The 26,561-nt window shown below is 39.4% G+C and overlaps 3 protein-coding genes across 4 annotated transcripts in view; 1 reads left to right on the forward strand and 2 right to left on the reverse strand.

Moving 5' to 3' along the window:
• The window catches only part of olfml3b (olfactomedin-like 3b), a 21,908-nt gene extending 8,927 nt beyond the window's left edge, over nucleotides 1-12,981 (reverse strand). Inside the window, exon 1 of the mRNA XM_046029482.1 lies at nucleotides 12,939-12,981. The gene's annotated coding sequence lies outside the window, so the exon portion shown is untranslated. The remainder of the gene's footprint in view (nucleotides 1-12,938) is intronic.
• On the forward strand, nucleotides 5,311-17,162 carry avil (advillin). Its single transcript, XM_046075311.1, has 19 exons — nucleotides 5,311-5,370; nucleotides 5,576-5,650; nucleotides 6,230-6,426; nucleotides 6,509-6,617; nucleotides 6,705-6,815; nucleotides 8,961-9,166; nucleotides 9,277-9,355; nucleotides 9,573-9,671; nucleotides 10,077-10,230; nucleotides 10,360-10,460; nucleotides 11,385-11,522; nucleotides 11,643-11,801; nucleotides 11,947-12,126; nucleotides 14,072-14,229; nucleotides 14,600-14,744; nucleotides 14,926-15,114; nucleotides 15,201-15,269; nucleotides 16,261-16,368; nucleotides 17,044-17,162. The coding sequence occupies exons 1-19, from the start codon at nucleotides 5,311-5,313 to the stop codon at nucleotides 17,155-17,157; spliced, it is 2,451 nt and encodes an 816-aa protein (XP_045931267.1). The 3' UTR covers nucleotides 17,158-17,162.
• Nucleotides 17,163-18,234: 1,072 nt separating this feature from the next.
• Nucleotides 18,235-25,752, reverse strand: si:ch1073-456m8.1 (leucine-rich repeat flightless-interacting protein 1). Of its 2 annotated transcripts, none has more exons than XM_046029484.1 (6): nucleotides 25,524-25,752; nucleotides 25,206-25,280; nucleotides 22,604-22,639; nucleotides 22,191-22,352; nucleotides 21,966-22,049; nucleotides 18,235-21,231 (listed from the first exon to the last, which is right to left on the reverse strand). In XM_046029484.1, exons 1-6 carry the CDS (start codon nucleotides 25,620-25,622, stop codon nucleotides 20,677-20,679), a joined length of 1,011 nt encoding a protein of 336 aa, XP_045885440.1. In that variant the 5' UTR covers nucleotides 25,623-25,752; the 3' UTR covers nucleotides 18,235-20,676. The 2 variants fall into 2 exon arrangements, with proteins under 2 accessions (XP_045885440.1, XP_045885439.1); XM_046029483.1 differs by having other exon boundaries at nucleotides 22,604-22,642; nucleotides 25,524-25,751.
• Nucleotides 25,753-26,561: the final 809 nt, after the last annotated feature.

A 26,561-nucleotide genomic window follows, 5' to 3' on the forward strand; every position in this document is an offset into this window, starting at 1 on the left:
TACCATCCAACCTGACAGAACTGGAGAGGATCTGCAAGGAGGAATGGCAGAGGATACCCAAATCCAGATGTGAAAAACTTGTTGCATCTTTCCCAAAACGACTCATGGCTGTATTAGATCAAAAGGGTGCTTCTACTAAATACTGAGCAAAGGGTCTGAATACTTATGACCATGTGATATTTCAGTTTTTCTTTTTTAATAAATTTGCAAAAATTTCTACATTTCTGTTTTTTTCTGTCAAGATGGGGTGCTGAGTGTACATTACTGAGAAATAAAATGAACTTTTTTGATTTTTGGAAAATGGCTGCAATGAAACAAAGAGTGAAAAATTTAAAGGGGTCTGAATACTTTCCGTACCCACTGTATAAGTGGAGAAGAAGAGTGTGATTTGGCGGAGGCGATCTTTATCGGCCTCTGCTAGCGACCCGTAGGAGCTACACAGACATGTGGTTGTATGGAGAGAAATAATGTTTTGAAGATAACTACCAATAAAAGTGAACATATAAACAGTAAATATGGCCAAAACATGGACATTCGTCTGGTATATTTTTGAAAGAATGTGTAATAAATGTTGTATATCAGTTTCTTTTCATCAAATTTACAGTTACAGTTGTATTCTAGATGTATTAGAAGATATTAAGGTGCATTATAATCTACTGTATGATGGTTTTGATGGTTTATTGCATTAAAATAAAGCTTTTTTTACCAGGTGAGCATGAAAATATATTTCTTTTTGTTATTCATATCCATGTAGTCTGTAATGGTAAAATAAATATGTTAATATACAATGGATTTATATTCCTTAGCTTCTGACCTTTCAAAGGAGACCAGAATTATGCATCTAGGCCTAATGGTTGAGGAGATATTACTGATTTACTGACCATGTAAAGTGCACATCACCAAGAGAGTCTCTGTACACTTTTCAAGTCAGTAAACAACAATAGAAAAAAAAACCCGACATTACATGTAAAAGTACACACACTCACACGCATCCACATGTAATAATGTTAATGTGACAACAAGGTTGAGGTTAGTAATTTTAAAAACAGAGATCTTATAATTGTAACAGGATTTGGGTAGCTACTTGTCTAGGAGGGGGAAAAAATAGTACGTTTGTTCCAGCCAGTGAAATTAGGCAAGATCGTAATGAACAGAAAAACCTTGCCTGCTGCCTTATTTGGACTATTTTACGACAGTGAAAGGCAGTTCAAGTTATACACTTGGTGTGTGCCTCAAATAGGATTGAATTACTTTTCCCAGATGTTTAACTGTATGGGTCAGAGAAATTGTGCAGCCATCCAAGTCAATGGAATGAGCTATGTTTATCTAGCTAGACCAACAAGCAATGTTTCATTCTTGTGTGAATTCAAATGCAGGAAATTATTGCACATCTAGTGATGGACTTCTAACAAGCACGTCTCTAATTATATCAGTCAGACGGTTACAGGAAGATATGTGTGTCATCAGCATAGCAGTGAATACATTATGTTGTGTTTTTTGAAACTGTGACCTAAGGGCAACACATAACAAGAGTGGAGTGAGTAGTGATCCCTGTGGAACACCATATTTGACCTTAGACCAGGAAGACATTGTATCATTATATGCAAAGCTTTGTGCTTTCTTACTCAGAACGGGACCAAGAAAGTGCCTGCCCCTTGAGACCAATAAGGTTGTCGTTGTTGGAGGAAGTCATAGGCAGTGTTTGGCAAGTTACTGCGAAATTGTAATAAATTACTAGTTACATATTACTCCTTAAAAAAGTAATATTATTTATTTATTTATAGTAATATTTTTTACTTTTTCTACTGAAAAGGCTCTTCTGTCTGTAACAGAAGCCCTAAGGTCAGCTAAAGCTGCAGCCCAATCCTAGGTTCTTATCCTGCTTGACCTATCAGCTGCCTTTGATACAGTCAACCACAGGATCCTGCTATCCGCTCTCTCAGCAATGGGCATCTCGAGTAAAGCACTCCTGGGGTTCGAATCCTACCTCTCGGGGCGTTCCTACAATGTTTTGTGGCAAGGACAATTATCCTCCTCCCACTGCCTCTCCACAGGGGTGCCCCAAGGCTCAGTGCTTGGTCCCCTTCTCTTCTCAATTTACACCACCTCACTGGGGCCGATCATTCGCTCGCACTGCTTCTCTTACCACTGCTACGCAGACGATACACAACTCTACCTATCCTTCCCGCCAGGCGATCCCACCGTCTCGGCACGGATCACGGACTGTCTATCGGACATATCTGCTTGGATGAAGGCTTGCCACCTTCAACTAAGCCTCTCTAAGACTGAATTCTTGGTCATTCCAGCCAAGCAATCTATCCACCATAACATCAAACTACAAATTGACTCCACAACCATCACTCCAACCAAGGAGGTGAGAAACTTGGGTGTCATGATTGATCACCAGCTGTCCTTTTCAGACCATGTTGCTGCTGTCTCTCGGTCATGCTGCTTTGCTCTGTACAACATAAGGAAAATCAGGCCCTACCTCACTCAGTGCGCCAGCTTCTGGTACAGGCCATGGTTATCTCTCGCATCGACTATTGCAATGCCCTCCTAGCAGGTCTTCCAGCTTGAAACCCTTACAAATGGTTCAGAATGCAGCAGCGCATCTGGTTTTTGATCAGCCCAAAAGAACACATGTCACTCCATTACTCAATGACCTCCACTGGCTCCCCGTGGCCTCCAGAATCTTCCGAGAACACTTCCTCTTATAACACCTCTAACTCCTAACCTCTAACATGCACTTCCTGTGCTCTTCTTCTTCTATCCCCTACAATTATCTTGTATTGATTGCACTTTTTTGTTTTGATTGCACTTTTTGTTAACTCTTACTTCCTTCCCTAGGTATTTACCCCACTGATGTGATATGTACTGTGAGCTCTTACTAGTATTTATTGCTGCTCTTACTAGTATGTATTGTCAGTTGTAGATCTGTATTTGATGCTCTGTTGATGCTTGTATGTTGTTCCTCAAATGTAAGTCGCTTTGGATAAGTGTCTGCCAAATGAGTAAATGTAAATGTAAATGTATTAATTTACTTATTTACTGGGTGATAAAAGTAACTATTTACGTTACTCATAACATTACTATATCACTTTCACTACCACCCCCTCCCCCCTAAAAAAGCTGTCTCTCCTAACTTCTCGACTTTTTAAATAATATTATATTCCTGGCTCGAGTCTCTGCAACAAACCTGCGCAGAAAACGCAGATTAGAAATTTATTAGAGAAATGGAAAAACATGTGGCAGTGTCACAGGATTACATTAGCAATACATTCAATTATAATATTTTCAAATATTCTGCACTCTGAGAGTTCATGTATTTGATGGATTTTTGACCCTTCTTTAAACATTAAACGGTTATTCAAGCAATTTAGTAATGCAACCAAATATCCAACATTTCCCATAATACAATTCAGACTTCAGAAAAGCTCCCTCCAGAGCCACAGATTTACAGTATAGCCACCGCGGGCTGTGTGTTTATCATCATAACCAATGAACTGAACTTCCTGTAGGGTGCCTTTGAACCTTTAACCAGGAATAGAATTACAACAAAGCCCAGCTGTGATGTGTTGAAGAAAACACGATAAAACTAAAAACCGTACACATTTACATTTTTACATCAGAATTACCAGTACATCTAAAATTACTGATGTGAACTGTTCAGCCCAGGAGGATGTTGTTTTTAAGGTTTAACTTCTTGAGCAAGTAGTCTTCTCCCACCAACAATATTTATGTTTAATACTGCTACAACTAAAAAAAAATTCTTCTTGATCAATTCAGGGTAGTACGAGCCACGTTTGTGACTTTAGTTTATCCTTCCTTACATCATCATTAGATGAGGTGTGTTCTATAAGCATGTGTTTATTTGAATATGAGTCCATTTGTTTGTTGTCTATTTAGTTTTCATTTGATTAAGTAAAAGTAAGTAAGTTTTCAGGTTAAAAAACACTAAATCAGACAGCAACAAACAACCCAGAAAGATACAAGTACAATGGTTTTGAAATGACCTGGTTAAAAGGTGGTTATGTAACAAGCCAGTGTATGCGAGTGTGTGCAGGTGTTCGTGTGGTGTGTATGAAAATGTTTCTGTGTGGTGATTCTTTGTTAATTGATAACAGGTTGAAGTGGGTGGGTGAACTAACAAGGACCTCCTTGTTAGTTCAGAGAATTCACATTTATACAACGCATATTTACCAAGAAATACTTGTATTTTTACATTCATGTGACTGACAGAGAAGTAAGTATTACGTTATTTACAGAGGATAATAAAAAAAGATTCTTAATGTTTGGAAAATGTCTCTGTGGTAATGAAGATGTATTCAGAAGTAGTCTGTCCATTCACCTCACAAAGCACGACACATGGTTTTCCCTACATGAAAGCACATTAGCCATTCTGTCTTTAGGTGGTATCAGCTCGAAACCAAATTTTGTGGGATTGTCCAGCCCAATAGTAATAACAGGAGAATGTATTTGATGCATATGTTTTTGGGGAAGTGTGGAGCTGCCTGCACAGGAGCTTTAATTCTGGTGTCTCTTTATTTTAATTAAATCAAGAGCACTCTGATCAAGAGTACTCTGCCGATTGAGCGTTGCACTTTGTTGGACTCAGTGCTATTACTACTATTACTGTTACTGCTACCACAACAGCTGATACTACTACTGATAATAATATAAATAAATAATAATCATTAGCTTTATGTTTATCAGTAACTATACTAATTAATGTGTTAAAATATGGCATTGTTGTGAAAGCTAATTATGTCTATGTGTATCTACCTGAACATATGTCCTTATATGGTTCTAATTTGGTGAGCTGGAAAATGAATGGGCATGGTAGTGTTGATAAGTGCGTGTATGTCTATTTGAATATGAGTCAATCCTGTTTTTTTCAGCTCATTTGCCTACGGGATTTTGTGTCTTCTTCAGTGATTGGGCAGAACACTGTGAAAGGGCCTGAAACATGCAAATGCAGGCAAATCTTTTAGGGGCCCTGGGGGTAAAAGCATCAAGGGCTTTTTGTTATCAGATGGAAAATCAGCTGTTGGACGATCACAGGAAAGTCTTATAGCCAGAATACCAGGTATGTAGTGTTTGATAACATATGAACTAACAGATTTTCAAAGGAAAAAGAAACTTAAGATGAAATCTTTTTAAAACAATTTCAATATTTGTTACTGTACAGAAAGAAATTGTTTTTAATGTTCCAAAAATTGAATGATGATTAAATGTTTTGCTTTTCTAGAAAAAGAAATACAAAGAACAAAAGTGTACAAGTGCCACTGAATCGGAGTGCATCTGAGCAACATGGAGTACACATTCAGAGCAGTAACTCACAGCCCCGGGATTATAATCTGGAGAATTGAGGTAATTTCATTTTACATTTGTTACTGCAATTGTGATTGCAGTCAAATCAGCTGTTCAGTTTAATGGTAAAAAGATTAAAAATGTCACCACTCCAGGAGGAAATTACTTAAAGAGCTGTGATGATGTTAAAAAAATACTGTCTATTATATCTGACATCTTTAAAGTGGAAATAACAGCTGGACACCTTTTTCTCTCTGTGCAACAGAAAATGGAGCTGGTACAAGTCCCTGACAAATCTTATGGAAACTTTTATGAGGGTGACTGCTACATACTTCTGTCTGTAAGTGTGGGGAGGTGACTAATGAATTATTGTAGTTTTAGATGCTTGTTTGTTTAGTAAAGTTTGTAGACTTTGCTCTTTGGATGTGTAGATGTGTTTTGAATATTGAAGCAGTGACAAAAGGCTTTTAGTATATCAGATAGCATCCCCATCTATTTTTGTTTTATTTAATCAGTTTAATTTAGCAGGGACAGTGCACATTAATAAACATAGATGCAAATGCGCCAGAGTTAACCAAAAGACTATTTTTCATCTGTAGTCCCTGGACAGTTATTACATAGTCAACCTATAAAACTTTAAAAAATTATAAAATTAACTTATTTAAATTGAAGTCATACATTATGAAGGCATGCATTAAAATGAGATGGAAGAAACACAGACATTGTATTGAAATGCTTTTTCATGGACTTGATGTACTTCAAATACTATTTAAAAAAATGCAAATGAGTACATACATAGATACTGACTGACAGGTGCAAAGTACAAACATAGCAGAAAGCACAGTATACATTAGACTAACCCAGAAAAAAAAACTAAAAACATCTACACATAGTTTTCTCCACTCCTGTATTTCTCCAGACTCAGAAGGTGGGCAGCTCTCTGCGTTATAATATCCACTACTGGATCGGCTCCCAGTCCACTCAGGATGAACAGGGTGCAGCTGCTGTTTACACCATCCAGCTGGATGAATATTTGGGTTCCACTCCGGTCCAGCACCGCGAGGTTCAGAACTACGAGTCTAATGAATTTAGGGGTTACTTCAAACAAGGAATAATGTAAGTGAAAATGTTGGTACAGTAAACCCTCATTTATAGACAGTAACAGAAACCATACAAATCATTACCTTGTCTTGTTCAGCTTTAAGAAAGGTGGAGTTGCATCAGGCATGAAGCACATTGAAACCAACACCTATGACGTTAAGAGGCTGCTTCATGTCAAAGGGAAGAAAAGAGTGACTGCTAAGGAGGTGAGCCACGCTTCACAGTGGTTTTGTAACATTATGGGATAGCGCATGTCATGTAGAAAGAGCACTTTGTGTTTTAATTTGTTTCAGGTGGAGATGAGCTGGAAAAGCTTCAACCTTGGAGATGTGTTTTTGCTGGACATTGGCAAGACAATTATTCAGTGGAACGGACCCAAGAGCAACGCACAGGAAAAGCTTAAAGTAAGATTTTTGTGACAGTTTGGGTGCTTGTGTATACTGTCGGAAGCAGAATTTGTATGGAAACATATAAACACACATGAGTAGGAAACCAGATAAAAGTTCTTTTTAAAAATACAGGAAATAGATAGGATGACAAAATCTTAAAAGTGAGTGCATTTGCAACTTTATTTCCAAGTGTAATAATAACATAAAAATAATTTCACCTTGTTTACTCTTTCAACTTCCCGATATAAAGATGTTTAATTATTACATGAATTGAAATGTGTCATTGAAGTTGCTTTGGGTGCTTGAAGCAGGTTGTCCAGTTCTCAGGCTCTCAGGTTCCATTTTCAGTATTTTATCTGGATGTTCATGATGTACACTGAACAAAATTATAAATGGAACACTTTTGTTTTTGCCCCCATTCATCATGAGTTGAACTCAAAGATCTAAGACTTTCTCTATGTACACAAAAGGCCTATTTCTCTGAAGTATTGTTCACAAATCTGTCAAAATCTGTGTTAGTGAGCGCTTCTCCTTTGCCGAGATAATCCATCCACCTCACAGGTGTGGCATATCAAGATGCTGATCAGACAGCATGGGTATTGCCATGCTGTCTGATGAACAATGCCACAGATGTCGCAAGTTTTGAGGGAGCATGCAGTGGACATGCGGACTGCAGGAATGTCCACCAGAGCTGGTGCCCGTGAAATGAATGTTCATTTCTCCACCATAAGCCATCTCCCAAATTTGGGAGAATTTGTCAGTACAGCCAACCGGCCTCACAACTGCAGACCACGTGTAACCACACCATCCCAGGATCTCCACATCCAGCATCTTCACCTCCAAGATCGTCTGAGACCAGCCACCTGGACAGCTGCTGCAACAATCAGTTTGCATAACCAAAGAATTTCTGCACAAACTGTCAGGAACCGTCTCAGGGAAGCTCATTTGCATGCTCGTCATCCTCATCGGGCTCTCGACCTGACTGAAACTTCGCACAGCCATTGAAGTGGAGTAGACCAACATTCCACAGGCCACAATCAACAATCTGATCAACTCTATGTGAAGGAGATGTGTTGCACTGCGTGAGGCAAATGGTCACACCAGATACTGACTGGTTTCCAGATCCCCCCGGACCCCCCCCCAATACAGTGAAACTGCACATTTTCGAGTGGCCTTTTATTGTGGCCAGCCAAAGGCACACCTGTGCAATACCCATGCTGTCTGATCAGCATCGTGATATGCCACACCTGTCAGGTGGATGGATTATCTCTGCAAAGGAGAAGTGCTCACTAACACAGATTTATGAACAATATTTGAGAGAAATAGGCCTTTTGTGTACATAGAGAAAGTCTTAGATGAATGGGGAAAAAGTGTTTATAATTTTGTTCAGTGTATATACGTTTGAGGTGCAGACCCTAACACAATTATGACAGTAAGTTGGTGCTTTCTGTGCTGCCCTCACCAGATCTGAATATCATCATTAAGCCATTTATTGAAAGTTGAAGGAGTGCACAGTTGGAGGTCATTTCCTATTGAATCTCATTTAAATGTGTTATCTAGTGATTTATTATTGCACTTCTAAAAGTTGGCAGATATATTCTGATTTTTAGTCCCTATTATGGGTCAAGCTCCAAAAACCCTGGATTCTACATTTCCCAAAATGCAAAATAACAGACTTTCCCTGCTTGGTAAAGGCCCATGTCTTTCAAAGCCCCAGTTTGTAACGAAACTCTCTGTTATACATTTGAAGTCTGGCACCCTAACTGAAGTAACTCTGATGCCATTATCGGGGTTATCAGAGCTGCATAAGAAATTACACAGCTGTTTTCATATGTCTGACTGGTACTGACGAGTAAACTGAACTGCATTTGTAAAATCTGTAAAATTCACCTTCAGTGTTTGCTTCTTTGTTCAGCTCTTACTGAATGCTTACGTGCATGAATTACGTGCATAATGAACACATTTTTGCTGAAAGAGTAAAAACTCAACATTTATCTTTGCTAAAATTAGTGTAGTGTACAGGGGTGATATTTCACATTTAAAATGGATTAAATGGATTTTTTGTTTTACATGTCTTTAATATCTGGTAGTAATTTTTAGTTTGAAGTCCGAGATTTCTGTATTGTGTAGTTTTGTCTGTGTTGTACTTCCGATTCTCAGGGCATGTTGCTGGCCAAAGACATCCGAGACAGAGAGAGAGGAGGTCGGGCTGAGATCAGAGTGATCGAAGGTGAAGCTGAGAGCAACTCTCCTCAGAACATGGAGATGTTGAACAGTGTTCTTGGAGAAAGAACCTCCAAGCTGACAGATGGACCTCCAGATGAAACTGCTGACCAGGAGCAGATGTCAAACCTTACACTTTACCAGTGAGTGGCTCCCTGACCGTGATATCCGGTGTTTCATGAAGTCAGTGGATTTGTCCATGTCCAGTTAAAGTGTTGTCTGTTTCTTCTAATTTTGTGTACCTGGATTTCAGCGTGTCAGATGCTGATGGTGAGATGAAGGTCACAGAAGTTGCTACCAAACCACTGGTTCAGGATCTCCTCAACCATGAGGTGAATTGGTCCAATATAAAGGTTACATACACTGTATATTATGACCACATCAAGCTGGGTGCCGATGCAACCATAAAACTTCATATGGTTGTCCATCTAGTCTGTTTCCCCATTCCTGTACTGCTAAAGGTTTTAGACACTACAGTTTGAACTCAAACCGCTCAAGTAGGTTAAGAGGAAATTGTTTCTTTACTAAATATAGTGATTCACTTTTTAGGACTGCTACATCCTGGATCAGGGAGGGATGAAGCTCTTTGTGTGGAAGGGGAAGAAAGCAAACAAAGCTGAAAGACAGGCTGCCATGGGCAGAGCTTTGGTGAGCGACTCTGCATTAGACCCTCACATGTGTCAGCTTGTGTTTGTTTGCTCTTCCATGCCATACTAACACTCATTTGCCAGTTTATTAGGCACATCTAGCTAAAACTATCTGATACAACAACCCCTAATAAATCCTGAAAGTGTTTTAAAGAGATGTTGATTCAACTTAATGATCATTTTGGAGGATGTAGTTTGTGGTGCTCTTGAACTGTACCTGAAACTATGCTCAGTGATATAAAATGGGGGAGGACAAAAATAGCACTTGTCAGTGTAAGGCAGTAAAATCCAACCTAGGATTTATTGCAGGATTGTTGTACTAGATAGTATTAGTTTCAGCTAGCTGTATCCAATAAACTGGCAACTGGTTATTTCCATTGTTTTTTTTTCTGACTGACCATCATAGGAGTTCATCAAAATGAAAAACTACCCGATCACTACAAATGTGGTAACAGTGAATGACGGGGCAGAGCCGGCTCTCTTCAAGCAGCTGTTCCAGAGGTGGACTGTAAAGGACCAGACTCAAGGTCTGGGCAAAGTGAACACAAGAGGGAAAGTTGGTATGTATGTTCTTTAACGAGCACAGCCTAAAATTATCTATTGTTAAAAAAACGCATTTTTATTCTAAAAAACCCTTGAATCTCTGTTGTCGATTAATCATTTTGTTTTGTGACCATGTTCTGCTTTAGCTCACATCACACAGGAAAAATTTGATGCCTCTCTGATGCACGTGATGCCAGAGGTCGCTGCACAGGAGCGAATGGTGGACAATGGCACAGGTCAAGTGGAGGTAACTGTGACAATTTAATCTGAATTTACTTTGAGGAGGATCCCTCTGTCATCTACTGTTTCAAGAGGTCAGGAAACTAATGACTGAATACTGTCAGCTTCAGCTTGAGATCAATGCTAACACAGTGTGCTAATATCCTAATGTCAGTGTGCTATTATGTTTAATGTAAGAAGGTTATACTAACATGTTATATGCGATTATGCTATACTGCAACATAGGCCTACTAAATATGCTAGTTTTAGCATGCTAACATACTATATGTCAAACATCCAGTAGGGAAATGCCTGTCAACATGCTATTTTTAGATTGTTAACATGCTGAGGCTAACATGAAAATAACAAACTGAGCTGGATTTCCAACGAGGCAAAATGTGCAGCCCCTGAGACCAGACCCTTAGGGGCCCATGTGGATATTGCTTTGTGGTAATCTGATTCATTACAACATTGTTTGACCACTCAAAAAATGCATTTTTTACAGACATTTTCACTTGTCATGTTTTTAACAGCATTTGACACTGGTAGCACCATATTCAAGCAGTTGTAGTAATTGACGTGTGTGTGTGCTAGGGAAAATATTCTACAGGTGTGCAACTCTCATTGCATGAATTGACACACTAATTTGTGGATGTGAACATTTTGTCCATGACGTCACATTTTTTGTTACAGGTGTGTGAATGTGTTTTGCACCAATAATACCTTCATTCTTAAACCCTCTAACATTTTCTTCTAATGTGTAATGAGCATTACAGCCTCACAGGGCTGCTGGCGTACCTACAGACTTAAAATGCAACTCTGAAACACAAAGGGGATATGAAATGGTACTCGTGCTCTGCCCTCTGATTTGTTGAAACATCCAGCACTTCAGGCCCCATCAGTTTGCTGCCATTTGTGATTCCATGTTTAATTGCCTGCTTGATGTGCCCAGGTGTGGCGAATTGAGAATCTGGAGCTTGTGCCTGTGGACCCTAAATGGTACGGATACTTCTATGGAGGAGACTGCTACCTGATCCTCTACACTTACTTGGTTAACAACAAGAAGTGTTACTTGCTTTATATATGGCAGGTGAGGATTTGCTGTAACAGCCAGTGTCTTATGTAATAATGTAATAGAAAGTTGATTACAAAAAAGTCTGCCCTTGGATGTCCTTACTTTACTTTACTACTTTACCACTTGTTATTTCAGGGGCGTCATGCGACACAGGATGAACTGGTAGCCTCAGCATTTCAGGCTGTGAACTTGGATCAGAAGTACGGTGATGAGCCAGTTCAAGTGAGATTAACAATGGGCAAAGAAACAAGACACTTCATGGCGATTTTCAAGGGGAAAATGGTCATATTTGAGGTACGACTGCATTTATAATCCTTTCTTAGGAAACATTCAGCTTTTTTATTTTTACTACAGTCTTATCTGCAAAATGATATTATTATCTGTTCAAGTTTTTTTGGCAGGTTTATACAGTTCAGACTATTCCTATTTTTTCTGTTAGGGGGGCACATCTAGAAAAGGGTCTTCTGACCCAGAGCCACCAATAAGGTTGTTCCAGGTCCACGGTACTGACACATCCAACACTAAAGCCATAGAGGTTCCAGCCCTGGCCGCCTCTCTCAACTCCAATGATGTGTTTTTACTAAAGAGCCAAACAGGAATGTATCTGTGGTGTGGAAAGGTAAGGAAGATGGTGTTTAAATCAGATAGAGAAAGTGAACTGAAACAGCAGGATGGGAATACAATACAGTATGATACTTATCATAGCATTTTTGTGGTAGGCCTACTTCATGTATTTATGTTAAAGGGGCTATATGTAAGTTTTTGATTTTAATAAATCAAATTGTCATTGCCTTATTGTGAATGGGCTCAAAACTCACTTAGAAATGAAGCACACGCCTGTTTTCTCTGTTGCTTGCATCAGCCACTATTCTGCTTTTAATGTGAGGTCTCCGGGTCGGATTCAGCCCTGTGAGCCTCTCTCATACTACAGCGACAACACAGCAGCTAACGACATGCAGTCCTACGTTAGTCTTCGTTAGCTCGGACCTGCTGCTGTTTGCTTTTTAACGTTCAGTTTAGATTTATTGCCTTTTACCAATACTCAGGTAAATAACTTCTGCACCTCTCAGTCGCTGTAACTAACATGACCCACATACTATACAACACAGAGGAAGAGCCATCCACTGACACCACAGTAAATGTACTTACTGCGGTCTTATTATTATAAAGCGTGACACAATCTTGTCATAATATTCAGCCCAGCTCACTACCCGTTTCGTTATCATCCGATACATTTAGCTGTGCTGACACTGCTGAGCCTCCGGTGAAAGATACACAGATAATAAAGATAGTTACTGAAAGCAGCAGGCGAGCTAACGAGGTAGCACGTCGGCTAAATGCAGTAAATGTAACGTGATCATGTAACGAGCATGGATTAGTTCAACCTGCAGCTGATAAAACAATTACTGTAACGTTGCAGTAGGGGTTTACCTGAGTTTCCAGCATCTTGTGTGAAGCAGTCTCCCTGCCAGCCTATAGCCACTGTCACCTTTTTTCCGGGAGGATTGTGCCGATATGCGGCTCGCTGCGCTGAATGAAGAAACGTTATGGAGCCGGTGTTGATCTGCCTCTGAGACGGGGACGTTGAAGTAACAGAGCCTGAACATGTCTGAGTGAAAAGCCACAGCCTGCATGCTGGTGTTTCTGCGTTTATTGCAGGATTTCTGTATGAAAGTGGTTGTGTTTTGGATTATGCTCGCTCATGAGTTCAAGCGAGCACACGTACGAGCACATGCCTGGTTGCAATCTTAGAACCGCACCACTAGTGGCCGCTGGAAACTCCATAATGCCCCTTTAACATCTGTGTATTTGCAGTGGCATAAAGGTAAAAAAGATAGATAAATATACTATATAGCCAAAAGTATGTAGAAACCCACATCCAGAAACTTTCGTATAGTTTTATGGTGGACTGTTTTTGTTATAGTCTGGATTAAGTCTCTCAGTTCCAAATAAGTTCAACTGTAATGCTACAGAGTACAATGCTAGCTTGGACAACAGTGTGCCTCCAACGTTGTGACAACACTTTACAGAGGTCCATCAACATATGGCCCTTGTGCACAAAGCCAGGTCCATAAAGAAATGGGCTTCTCAGTTTGGTGTTGGAGAACTGCCCCAGAGAGAGCCCTGATCTCTGCTGTGCCTGAATGAGAGCCTGCAGCCAGGTTAAAAAATAAATAAGTCCTCCCAAAAGAATGGAGGCTGTCATATTAATAACCATGTTTTTAATTAGATTAAATTAAATTAATTATTATCTACAATCATATATAGGGTGTAGTGTGTGGGTGTCCATATACTTTTAGCCATATAATGTAGTTTGTCAAAGTACAAAGGCAGCAAGGACTTGGTTCAGGCCTGTCTGGCTCACTCTTGAGTGAATCTCTGCCAGCTGCTGAACAAAATAGTCCTTTCAAGCATCACTAATTACTAAAAATAGTCACAAAACAGTTGACGTTTTGGATCCAGATCATCTTTGATCAAATAAGATCATAATGTCAAACTTTCCATGACAGTGTACTGTAGCTCATAATGATCAAAATATTAAAAGGGCGACCTTTTGTCACCAGGGATCAAGCGGAGATGAGAGAGCCATGGCAAAGGATATCAGCTCTGTGATTGGCCAGAACTCCCAGAAAGACTCTGAGCAGATTGTGGCGGAGGGTCAAGAGTCCATTGAATTCTGGGAGTTGCTTGGAGGGAAAGCTCCCTATGCCAGTGAGAAGAGGTAATGATGACAATATTTGCAAATGAGAGAAGGCAACACATTTGTTTTCCACTATTTTGCACATCGTATGTTGTAACGGTCAAATGGACACTTTCTTTATGTGAAGAAAACATTTTATCATTTTGTTGCTGCGGTTTACATTCTCCCCCGATGCAAATTTAAAAAATGCACTGTGGAATGTTCTGGGTCTGTAGGCCTATATAAATAACTGTAATATATATTGTTTTATTATATTTATTACCATACATACATTATATCGTCTGTTAAGTTCTGTTTGTGCAGCATGAAGGGACTAAAAACTTTATTTATCATTATACAACCTTGTGTTGTATAATGATAAATAAGCTCCCTTGTACCTTGTTGACTACAGATTACAGCAGACAGGTTCAGAATACCAGGCGCGCCTGTTTGAATGCTCCAATAAGACGGGCCGTTTCATTGTGAGCGAGGTGACTCAGTTCACGCAGGAAGACCTCAACGAGGATGATGTCATGCTCCTGGACACATGGGACCAGGTATGAGGCTATTGTTTTTAGTGTCAGTGGTAGAAACACATTAGAAACATCAGAAATTTCAAAGCTGAATGTGACACATCACCAACATCCCCAGAGTGTTTGTGAGGGCTTTTTTTTTGTTACTGAGAGAAATCTGAAATCAGTTCAATCCCATTCTGCCTTTTCTTATTGTTGATCTCAGGTGTTTCTCTGGATCAGCAAAGAGGCCAATGAGGTGGAGCGCAAAGAAGCAATGGTCACGAGCCAAGAGTACCTGCGCACCCACCCGGGTACCAGAGACCCCGACACCCCTATCATCTTGATCAAGCAAGGATTTGAGCCGCCCACCTTCACTGGGTGGTTCACAGCCTGGGACCCCTCCAAATGGAGTGTGAGTGTTTTGGTTTTCAAACAGAGAATCAGCTTGTACACTGATGAGTAAAAAAACACACGCTGACAAACATTTCTTTCTTTTAGGGAGGAAAGACCTACGAGGAGTTGAAGAAGGAGCTGGGAAATGTAGCATCACCTATTCGTGTTACAACTGTATGTAAAGCCATGCTCATTCTTCAAGCTGTTTAGGCAACAGAAACGATTGTTTGTCTGATACACTGGTTATTTCGACCTTTTAATGCACACGTTACATTTAAGATAAAGTTTGTATGTTAGGTAGAGGTCGTGTTACTGTTATATTTCACACAGACAGGGACATTCAGAAATTACTTTAGGGCTACAAGACTGCAAGTCTTACTTCATTAACAGCATTGCCAGGCTAGCAATTCCTTCTTTAGAATAGCTACTGAATGTAGTTATTTTAATATCACAGTGCACCACTCACAGCAAGAAGGTCGTGGGTTAAAACACAGGTCGTGGCCCACGAGTTGGCCCATGAGTTTGCATGGGTTCTCTCCGGGTGCTCTGGCTTCCTCCCACCATCCAAGGCATGCAGGTTAGCTGAAATTGCCCTTAGGCATGGATGTGGTTGTGTGGCCCTGCGATGGACTGGCGACCTGTCCAGGGGTTCCCCCTGCCATTTGCCCAAAGTCAGCTGGGATTGGCTCCAGCGACCCTGTACGCAGGATAAGCGGTTGATGATGGATGGATAACTCTTTTAACTCTCTCTTTTAACTCTTTTTTTTCAGCCATTTTTGCCTTTATTGTGATAGTGAGCATGTAGAGGTTTAATTCAATTTTATTTAAATAGCACCAATTCATAACAAAAGTTATCTAATTGCACTTTTCATATAGAGCATGTCAAGACTGTACTCTTTGTAACATTACTTACAGAGACCCAACAATTCCCATCATATGCAAGCACTTGGTGACTCAGGGTGGGTGGCAATCTGCCTCGACCGGTGACGATTATTTGGAACTGAATATAATACAAGTTATCTCAAAAACTCAGGGACAGGAGTCTTTAAGCATTAATACAGCTCTCTCTCTATCTATCTACCCTCCTCTTATCAAACATTTATGCCTATTCAATGCCACAACAGTAAGTGATATATTAATGAAGAACATTAATGTGACTTTCTAGGAGCAGAAGAGTGAAAGTGAGAAAATCTTTCAGTGTTTTCCACATGACAAGTTGGTCAACAAGCTTGCCAGCGAGCTGCCTGAAGGTGTTGACCCGACCCAAAAAGAGGTAGGGGTGTGTGTGTGTGTGTGTGTGTGTGTTTGAGGGGAGTAGGTGTGTGAAGTGTGTGAGCAAGCCACCATGTTTGTAGTTTGTTTGTATCCTCTGCATCTCCCAACCATTCATGGCAGAAATTCAACAATCAAACAATAAAAGTAAGCAATTGCCTCCGAATCACATTCAATTATCCAGATAGGAAATGATTCATTTTGTTGTTTTAAGGCTTTAGTTGTTATGGAAAAGATCAATTTCTTTTAAAGAGAAGCTCAATTTAAAACCAAGAAAAGATTAATTAATTATTCATGTGTTAAATTGTAAGCTGTCTGTAAACAAGTTTTACATTTGTGTATATTTATTCTATTTTCTCTATGGTTACAATGAAATTACATAGTTCTGTCTATGAAACTTAATATGAAATTATTAGGAAATTGACGGGCCCAAAAAACAAAGCTTTATTATTAATTTCTCTCCTCAAGTCTTGAAGTTAGTATTATTATTTACCCTATTTGATCCCTGATTTGTTCCCATCATTGTCAACATTTTGTGTAATTTGTTCTAAGGTGTAACCATGATGCTTTGCTGCTACATAGTATCTGTGATAGATTTTTGCAGAGCACGCACGTGCTTCACCGTTCAAGCAAAAGCAAACAGCAATGTGAGTAATTTGTTGTCACTTGTTTTCAGAAATACCTCTCTGACTCTGACTTCATCGCCGTATTTGGGATCACCAAAGATGACTTTGCACGCCTGCCTGGGTGGAAACAACTGAACATGAAGAAAATAAAGGGGATGTTTTGATCATATTGTTTCTGTGTTTGAAATACGCTATTACTGTTAAAAGACAACAGGAGGACTGTCTTTGAGTCAGCACACCCCCCCTCCCCTACAACTACTGACTTTCCACTTGAGCTCAGTCTCCTTGTTAACCTATTTGAGGACAGGATTTTGGAGTAAATCTTAATGTGTCTTTTCATCCTCTGGTTTTATTGTGATTCATACATTTGTTTTAACTCACTGTAAAACAAGTCTTTACTTTTTTAACCTGTGCTCAGTTGACACTGTTTATTTAAGAGATCTTGTGATAATATAATTTGTACCCTCGTTATGAAAAAATATAAAATGTATTGCTTATTCTGCTGTGTTCACGTGGCATGACTTACATCACCAACGCAGTTTACTCTATACTGAGACATCACATTAACCCTATGAAGAATTTCAGTCCTGATGAAAGTAAATTATACACTATTTAAAAAGAATAAATTGGTAAAATACATGTGCTTTATCAAACTCAGCACCACAGCAAACATTTATGTAACTTTTAGTAACTGAGCTCACTCATGAACACTGAACCAAATGTAAGGGAGCTGTGATTTCCCCTTTTGATAAAGGTCTACTTTGCAATCTGTTGGACAAATAACGTCACATGTCAGGCCAGTTTTAAAGTGAATGCTCTTACCTGCAGGAACACAAAGACTGCCGAATAGAGTACAGCGCTATTTCTGGTGGCATTTCACAGGAGCAGAACCTATCATCTTGAAAGTTTATATCACTAAGTTACATGGCAGTTAAACACATTCTGAACCACCAAAATTGCTCTGATTTCTAGCAACACAACTATCCAAATGTCTGCATTTAATTTTAAAAAAAGCAAGCTATGGCATTCATCTACTCATAATAACTTCATAAAACCAAGATGTTAGCTAAACTGATCCTTCAGATTCTTTAAACATCTTTAAAACACAATTTAGAAGGGATCCCCCCCCACACACACACACCGACATCCCTGTGTAGCTTAAAGTCAGATCACAGTAAAGTAGCTTATGATGGTGATTTATCATGTCATTATTTCAAATATAAGTCAAAACAAAGCATCAGCATCATTGACTCCTTTTATTTTCATATGTCTGGAATGTACTTTTGAGTTACGGTCATTCACTGTTACATCTGAACATTTTATACAAAGATCAGGACAAGTAATATCTAGAACTAGAAAATGCATCAAAATACAGTAAGATCATATTTTGTTTGTAACTCACTGCTGTGAACTCAAAATGCTGAACTTAACCAGTGATATTGACAGATGAGGAAGTTAAATATTTTAAGTCAGAGTTCATTACAGCAAACCAAATGGTTTAAACTGACAGGAAATGAATAGGAGAATAAAAGGAATTGTTGATGACAACATAAACCACCAATGATTGTGAATGTTTCTGTAAGAATATATGAACAGCGTTGGTTGCAAATGGCCTGACTGTTCAAAAACGGACCACAGTGCCACCACACAGCGTTACAGGAGTAGTACTACAGTAGCAGCACCACAGTAACAGTACTACAGTAGCAGACACAGCAAAGTAACAGTACTACAGTAGCAGTACTACAGCAGCAGCACCACAGTAACAGTACTACAGTAACAGCACCACAGTAACAGCACCACAGCGGCAGTACTACAGCGGCAACAGTACAGCAGCAGTACTACAGTAGCGGCACATGCACTACAGTAACACTACTATAGTAGCAGTACTACAGCGGCAGCACTACAGTAACAGCACTTGTCAACGACATGTCATCTTAACAGCTGCGTCGCCGATGCTTTGTGCATCATGGCAGACAGCACAACAGACAATCAAAGTGTTTGAACCAGCATTATTTTGAAATAGGCCTGTGTGATAAAAAGCAATGCAAAAGACAAACGAGTCAATACAAACATCAATATACGACCAAAATGACATGCAGCTAAATGCAGACTGCAAATGTTCCATTTCTAATTTCCATGAATGTATTTATATTGTTCTGCTTTTGTTTTCTTTGACAGAATCAGTTCTCCAAACTGCAATTTTCATTAAAAAATAGTTAGTGTTTATCAAAACTGAGCTTATCTGTTAATTTGACTAAAGACCCACCTTAAAAACCAGGGAATGACAGCGATACATTATTTGTAAACAAAATTTAAAATCCCTTCAAAACACCAATTTCGCAGTAAATCCGTTTACAATTACACTGTTATTTAATACAGGTGTGAAAAGTACTGCGTGCAAAAGTACTAATAAACTGGCACAGATCCATGTGCAATTTGTAAATCATTAAAATCAATATACATTCTTGGGTGCTCATGCAAAGTATTGATCTCAAATGATGAGAAAGGGTCTTCTATTCTTGCAAGCATAAAGAAATGTTACATTGTATAAAATTTAAATAAAAAAGCGATTAAATACAAACGTGTACAGCAGAGACATCCGAAAGAGACTAATTTCAGCAAATTCCACTTCCAAAGTGCAAACATACAGTATTACCATGCGGAGAGAATACAGCCTGCAGCAGGTCAGCTGATTACTCCTCGCTGACATGTTTGTTTATAAAGGGAATGTTGTTTCTAATGTAATCTTATACCACAATACAAGAACTTTAAAAAGTGCAAATGCAGCTAATTCAGTTTCCCTTAATTCAAAATAAAAACAGGACAAAGGGCCATATATGAAAGATAAAAAAATAAATGTTCTGGTTGAGATCAGCAAAGCAGTAAATAAGATGGCATTTTCCCTTAAAAAAACCTGTCTCTTAAAACCTTACTAACCTGTCCTGCAATTATGACCTGAGCCAAATCAGCAACACTCCCGTTCCACATTCTTACAGAGCTCACTGCGTTTTCAAACAGGTAAATCCTGACTTGTGTCCCACCAGCTGTTAGTATACAAAGAGGTTACCAAAGAAGTAAACGGTCAAAGCAGCATGGAGTATTTCCAATGTTTATCCATGTATTTTTTTTTTTTAAAAGTTAAGACAGAAAAGAAATTATTGGCAAATAATCAGTAGTCCTTAGTGGAATTTCAGCTAGTAAACTGCCTGGATCCCGAGTTCCTTCGTCTTACAACTTGGTCTGCACCTAACCATTATTTTTATTTTCAATTAAGCTGCAGATTCTTTTAGTTATAAAAAGGTTGTGTTAAAAATGACTATCACAATTTCCCAGAGCCCAAAGTGACGTCTTCAAACAACTCATTCAGTTCCACCTGCAGTCTGAATCCCAAAGAAATCGTCAGATATCACACTGGAGAAGCTGAAACCAGCAAATGTTTGGCATTGTCACTTGAAAAACGACAGAAACGATTAACTGATTGTCAAAATAATTGCAGATTAATCGATTAATTGACTACTCATTGGAGCTCTAATTACAACTCTAAATGTGATTGTTGGCCTCAATGTTTCCAAAGACATAAACATCAGATGTGAGTAAACTGCAAATCGAAGAGCTCTTGAATTACACCAACTGACCAATAATAACCTTCAACCTTTTGCCCCGTAGTAGGTCAACCAGATTAGTTAAGACATGACACAGACGTCTGGGTTTTTTGGGTCTTGGGTCTCCCTGTCATTGGCCTGGCAGTTGTTAAGCTTCTCTTTATTCTCTGAATCATGAGGCAGCTCCAAAGTGTCTGCTTCACCCGGGAACATCCTGTCCTGCTCTGGAGTCTCAGCAGACGCATCCTCGTAGGCACTTATGCTGTCTGAGTCCTTCCCGTCCGAAGAAGGGTGGAGTCCATCGAAGACCTCAACGCCGTTTTCGTAAGGCCTCCGCAGCACCCCGTCTTCAGAGACTGGGTTGTCTAGTGCAAGAGAGGGCAAATGGCTCGGGGACTTACCGACCATCTTCCGCAGCTTTGTCAGGAAGCTTCCTTCGTCTTCTAACTTTTCACTCTGTCCGTCTTCCTCTGATGCTCTGCTCTGGCTGCTGTGAGCTTCACACAGCGACGAGTCTTTTTCTTCTCTGTGTTCGGTTTTCATCAATGCCTTGGCGTTGTTTTTCATTTCTTGTCTTGTGACCTCATCCACATGTCCATGTGTGTTCGCTGGAACATGCGGTTCATTATTCCTTTCCTGTAAAGAGAAAATCATGTGTCCTTTCAGATTAAAACTATATATAGTTGCATTTTAAACTTATTTTGTTATTATTGTTTAAGTTTGCCTGTCAATTCAATGCCATCTCTAACAAAATGAAAGCAAAGAAAGAAGACATCCATGAAAATTTGAATTTTATAAGCATCTGAATCCTTTGAACAACTTTCATTAACATTAACTTCTGAGTACTTAAACGTCACAGAGTTTGTGATGTTGAAATAATTATTTAGTTTGAATTCCCTCATTTAAACTTTCAGAAGGTCAGATAAAAGTTTTAAACGTATATTTTATTTTAGTCAAATAAAAAGGTTAATCAAAAGGGTTTCCAGCTACTCATCCGAACCTTTCTTTCTTGGTAACCTGACAGAACAAGAACGGATTATCTTTAGAAGTTTGAGCTTTTCACCTCAAATTTTACAATGTCACCAATTCAAATTGATGTAATTTTTTATGATTTAAATTAAAATGATTAGCTGATTTTGAGCAACCTGAATTTGGTTTCTCTTTTTAATGTTGGACGTTTGATTTTTGAAATATGAATTTGTGAGCTCTGAAAAAGACAATAGGCTGAACATCAAACATTCACATTCGATAAGAAGTGATCACGTTCCTGACATAAATAAGTTCAATAAGACTTTACATCGTTATGCATTAATTCAAAAACCTTGTTCCTCTCTAATGCTGTCATGTTCTCCTTTTAATTGTCACAGTACCTCTTTTAATCTCTCCACCTCTTGCATCAGAGAGCAGACCATGCTCTCCAGTTTCCTCTTGTTCTCCCTCTCTTGTTCCAGCTCCTACAAATGCAGCGGCACAATGAGATGACCAGAAGCTTGTTAGTCGCTTACTTTGTTACAACGAGTAACAAAAACAAACTTCTCATTAGAAGAAGGATGAATACTAAACAAGGTCTACATATATTTGCGGCCTCGACGTACTAAATTAGCCTGTCCAGCTTCCCTCTGGGCCTCAGCCAGCAGCTCCTCTACACCCTCCAGCGTGTCCTGCAGAACGTCCACCTGGAACAACAGAGCCTCTCGCTCGACCTCCAGCCCACGCAGCTCCTGCACCACCTCGTCATAGCTGGCCTGCAGCTCCAGCTAAACCACAAGCACAATTACAAATCAGTGTGGGCAACATTAGAAAGAAACGCATGCCAGTCAGTGGGCGGGCAACTGTTTAGCAAGCTCTCAGAGGCATCAGTGGGAGGCCTCTTCTGGAAGCATGAAAATCCCTCCATATGTAAAGGAATATGTATCACTGCAGTGATCTATACTACCGGACAGGACAGTGAATAAGACATTAAATAGTAAAACTCGTCATAATTGTAACACCAGTAAGAAATACTCACCATTTCTGGGAGTCCCATGAAGAGTTCCTGCTCAGACTGCTAAAAGGGGGGGGAAAAAAATTATAAAACAGTTTGTAAATAATACTTTTAGTCTTTTTAATATAGTTACATCAAGTTACATCAAGATAAACATGCTCTAAAAGGCCGACTGTAATGCATGGGCTGTGGTTCACCTGATATCGCTGCTATCTGACCCTATCTATATACTGTACTATGGTGGCACCATGTTTGATAACAGCTCTCAGAACACATTATGTGATTAAGTGTGACAAAAACGTTTGCAGTGGCATTAAAGCTCACCTTCCTAATCAGGTCACAAACATGATGGGTCACAGAATTTGGTGCAACACCGGCTTATGAAGATGGATTTGAGTCAGACCCATTGCCTTTCCACAGTAGTGGTAAACAGAACAGTGCCAGACAGAGAGGTACTGTTATATTTTCAAAAATCAATTTAAGCTTTTGACCAAACACCCTGACAGGAACGCAGTTTGTCCCAACAAGATCACTGAATGCAAGTTTAGATTTTCTACAAATAAATGTCTGTTGCCAAGCTATATATCACGACCTCATTCAAGTGCCTCTTAAGTGCAGTTGTGGGGGTTCGTTCAGATCCTTTACTTAGGCATAAGTACCATTACAAGCATTTAAAATATGTTAGGTGGTGATGGAGCAATGGATAAGACACATGCCTTTGGTGTGAGAGACCCGGGTTCAATTCCCTAATGTGATACAACCACCAATGTGTCCCTGAGTTGCTCCAGTAGCTCCAGAGGCGTGCGAACTCTGACATATACAGCAATTGTAAGTCGCTTTGAATAAAAGTGTCAGCTAAATGAATAAATGTACTATAAATAAGTGTTCTTCATCCCCATGTAACTGAAAAAGTAGCAGATGACATTTTAGAGTCAATACTGTTGCAGCAATATGCGAGTAGCATTTTACTATTGTAGCTGGTTGACGTGGAGCTGTTAACTTGTTTAGACCAGTGGTAGGGGTGCCTCCAATAGGGCCACAAGGTAAATCTGAGAGGCCATAAAATGATTAATGAAGTAGAAGAGAAGAAATAAAGTTCTGGTATTACAGAAGCAAATCCTAACTAACTTTAGGAATACTATCTTATCTTAATTCATCTTATCTTATCTCAGGTTAGGAAATTTTAAATACTCAATCCAACATCAATTATCAACTTTTATGTCTTACCTAGCAACTGATGCCACTTTTCTCATCTCGCCAAGCTAAATGTCTTTTAATCGCTGTTTTTTGGTAGCTTCTTAAATGAAACATACACTGAAAATGGAGCAGAAACAACTACTATCATTGGACTTCAAGTCAGATGACTTAAGAGGTGTTGGTAACCTCCGTTGAGAAATCCAAATTCACGCAACGCTTATTTTGGGAGGTTAAACAGAGAGAGTGGGCTAAAATAGCGGACTCAGTCACCACCGCATAGGCTATCTGGCAGCCAGCGGAGCACTGATGCTGTCAAAAAGAAAACAAGTCCATTTACAAGTGATACGAAGAGAAAGGCAACTGTTGTGAGCATAGGAAAACTGGTGGTGACTCCTCCTGTGCTCCCTCACTGACCCCAGCAGGAACCTGTCTTCTCAGGAAAGTTAATAATGAAGGTAAAAAAATAAATAAATAAATAAAAGCTGCGGGCCAATGTCATCATGTTTTCATGTATTTCTTGAATTTAACAATTTCCTTCTATCAAAGACTTGCATTTGGATATTTTTTGTACATTATGTCTCTACATTTTGTTATATAACGATACATTATCCAGTGTTACATCGCCATCGGTAGATCAATTAATAAGTACCGCCTGTTGACATTTTGTTGATTTTGTAAAAGCAATAAAAGAGCAGCCATGTGGATTAAACAAGTTAGCAAACACTACCTGGTGGAAAAGTACAGTTAGGACAGCTTAACAGTTACCCTAAAGTTAGGAGAGCTTAAGATTTCACGAAGTTAGGATACTTCTGTAATACACTTTTCCTATCTTAAGTTAGGAAAGGAACACTGACTTAGGAACTGTTAATCTGTAATGGCCTTTTACCTAAATCAGTTGCTAACCCTTATTACCATGGTTACCAAGCAGTTAGGATAGGATCTGCCCATTAGGAAGTTTCTGTATTATGGCCCCTGCTACACAAATGTGTGTATTTATATATTTATAAATAGATATAAATATAGATATACCTGCCTGAAACCTACCTGACAGGAAATCACTCTTTGGTTAACTTGCCAACAACTCAGACATCAAAGTCTCAACTAGACACTGCTTTTTTGAAACTGGACGATGCATTGTATTTTATAAGATTATCACATGTTTCTTCATGTAAAACCTTAATCTGTGTATTGCTCTCACATAAAAGTATAACTATATATAAAGTGAGAGCTACACTGAGATGGTGGTGTAAAAAGTAGCCTTCAATGTTTCCCTCTTGTAGAGGAGTGGAAAGTAAAATACACTAAAGCACAACTATCTGAAACTGTCCTTGAACACAGTAATGTTGACTAGCCTACTACGAGAGACAGGAGCCCTCCAGGTGTGATCAGCTAGATATCATTACGGTGTCCAGGGGTTTCTGGCTCCTACCTGGCTGTTGCTCCTCTTCTTCAGGGTGCCTGCTCGGCTGTCGCTCCGTGTCAGGCGCCTGGATGAGCTGTCGGTCTGATAAGGAGACAAAACCACACCTCAGACAGAGCACAACACAAGCAGCTAGCTAATACTGGGGAAGTGAACTGAAGCTAAAGATAAAAACACACCCGACTATTCATTTCAGACGCTGTTAAGTCTTATTAATATGGCTGAGACTGGCTACACTTCATAACGTTACTTGTTTAAAGATTCACATCCTGAGAGATAACAAACCGTTAGCTTTAGCTTAGCTCTGAACAAACAGTGATTTCTGACCTCTTTTATAATGCTGCGGAGAGACTCATCCTCGCTCATTCCCCGAGATAACGTCCACTTCTTTGGCGAGCCGCTGCTGTCTAGAGTGACTGAATGCATGTTTTTTGTGTGTTTTATAATAAGTTTTCGATTATGTAAGAGACACCTCCGAGCTCTCTGGGAGAAGTGGTGTTTGGTGTTTGTGTCCTACGCAGCAGCGCTGAGTGAACTGCCGACGCCCAGGCCGTGATCTACGGAAAGCCACGGGGACCAAACTGTCTTTCACACCGCCCTCATTCCGCCCACACTCTCAGAGAAGTCAAAGGTCAGGCTTTCACAGGAGAGAGAACGGGCTTTTTTAACTGTGGAGGGTTAATAATAAACCAGTTCTCGTTGTTTAAGTCCTAAGTGCTGAAACTCATCGACAACAAGGCTTGCCAAGTGTTTCCAGGTGAGCTTGATGGTTCATGTATATTTTGTGGACACATGAAGTGAATGAGGGAAGTTTTAGCAAAGTGGGTAGCCTACAAAAAAATATATATATACACTTACAGCATTTCACGTAAGGAAGTTGGACAGCCCTGCACAGTTTAACCCTGCAAAACTTAGATTTGTTTGTCAAAATCCCAAAGATACCAAAGGCTGAATTAGGGGGAAATGCCTTAAAATCCAATATTTCTAACGTTTCCTATTGTATGTAATGATGAAAACTTACAGTAAGGTCATAAACAGAATAAAACTGTGGGAAAGCACAGAGTTATATTGTATTTCCAACAATATATGTATCATAAAGAAATAGCTCTACCTTTTGGGACAACATATCTGCAGCACCATGTTATATTTTGTTTGTTTAATTTGGACAAAAAAGAAAGTGTGTCACACCTTTGGTGTGAGAGACCTGGGTTCATTCCCCTCTGTGACACATCCACTAATGTGTCCCTGATTAAAAGGCACTTAACCTCTAGTTGCTCCAGACATATATAGCAATTGTAAGTCACCTTGGATAGAAGCGTCAGCCAAATTAATACATTTATTGTAAATGTAATGTAAAACTGGAAT

This window comes from Micropterus dolomieu, linkage group LG18 (assembly GCF_021292245.1).
Source record: "Micropterus dolomieu isolate WLL.071019.BEF.003 ecotype Adirondacks linkage group LG18, ASM2129224v1, whole genome shotgun sequence".
Lineage (NCBI taxonomy): Eukaryota > Metazoa > Chordata > Actinopteri > Centrarchiformes > Centrarchidae > Micropterus > Micropterus dolomieu.

What these genes read in the sequence shown, in the direction of transcription:
- avil (XM_046075311.1), top strand. Translation starts at nt 5,311, where the DNA reads ATGGAGTACACATTCAGAGCAGTAACTCACAGCCCCGGGATTATAATC. An exon ending in AGGATCTCCTCAACCATGAG is followed by an intron (nt 9,356 to 9,572) that starts GTGAATTGGTCC and finishes TTCACTTTTTAG; the next exon opens with GACTGCTACATCCTGGATCA. An exon ending in GAACACAAGAGGGAAAGTTG is followed by an intron (nt 10,231 to 10,359) that starts GTATGTATGTTC and finishes GTTCTGCTTTAG; the next exon opens with CTCACATCACACAGGAAAAA.
- si:ch1073-456m8.1 (XM_046029483.1), bottom strand. Translation starts at nt 25,622, where the DNA reads ATGCATTCAGTCACTCTAGACAGCAGCGGCTCGCCAAAGAAGTGGACG. An exon ending in TCCGCAGCATTATAAAAGAG is followed by an intron (nt 25,281 to 25,523) that starts GTCAGAAATCAC and finishes TCTCCTTATCAG; the next exon opens with ACCGACAGCTCATCCAGGCG. An exon ending in AGAAGAGGAGCAACAGCCAG is followed by an intron (nt 22,643 to 25,205) that starts GTAGGAGCCAGA and finishes CCCCCCTTTTAG; the next exon opens with CAGTCTGAGCAGGAACTCTT.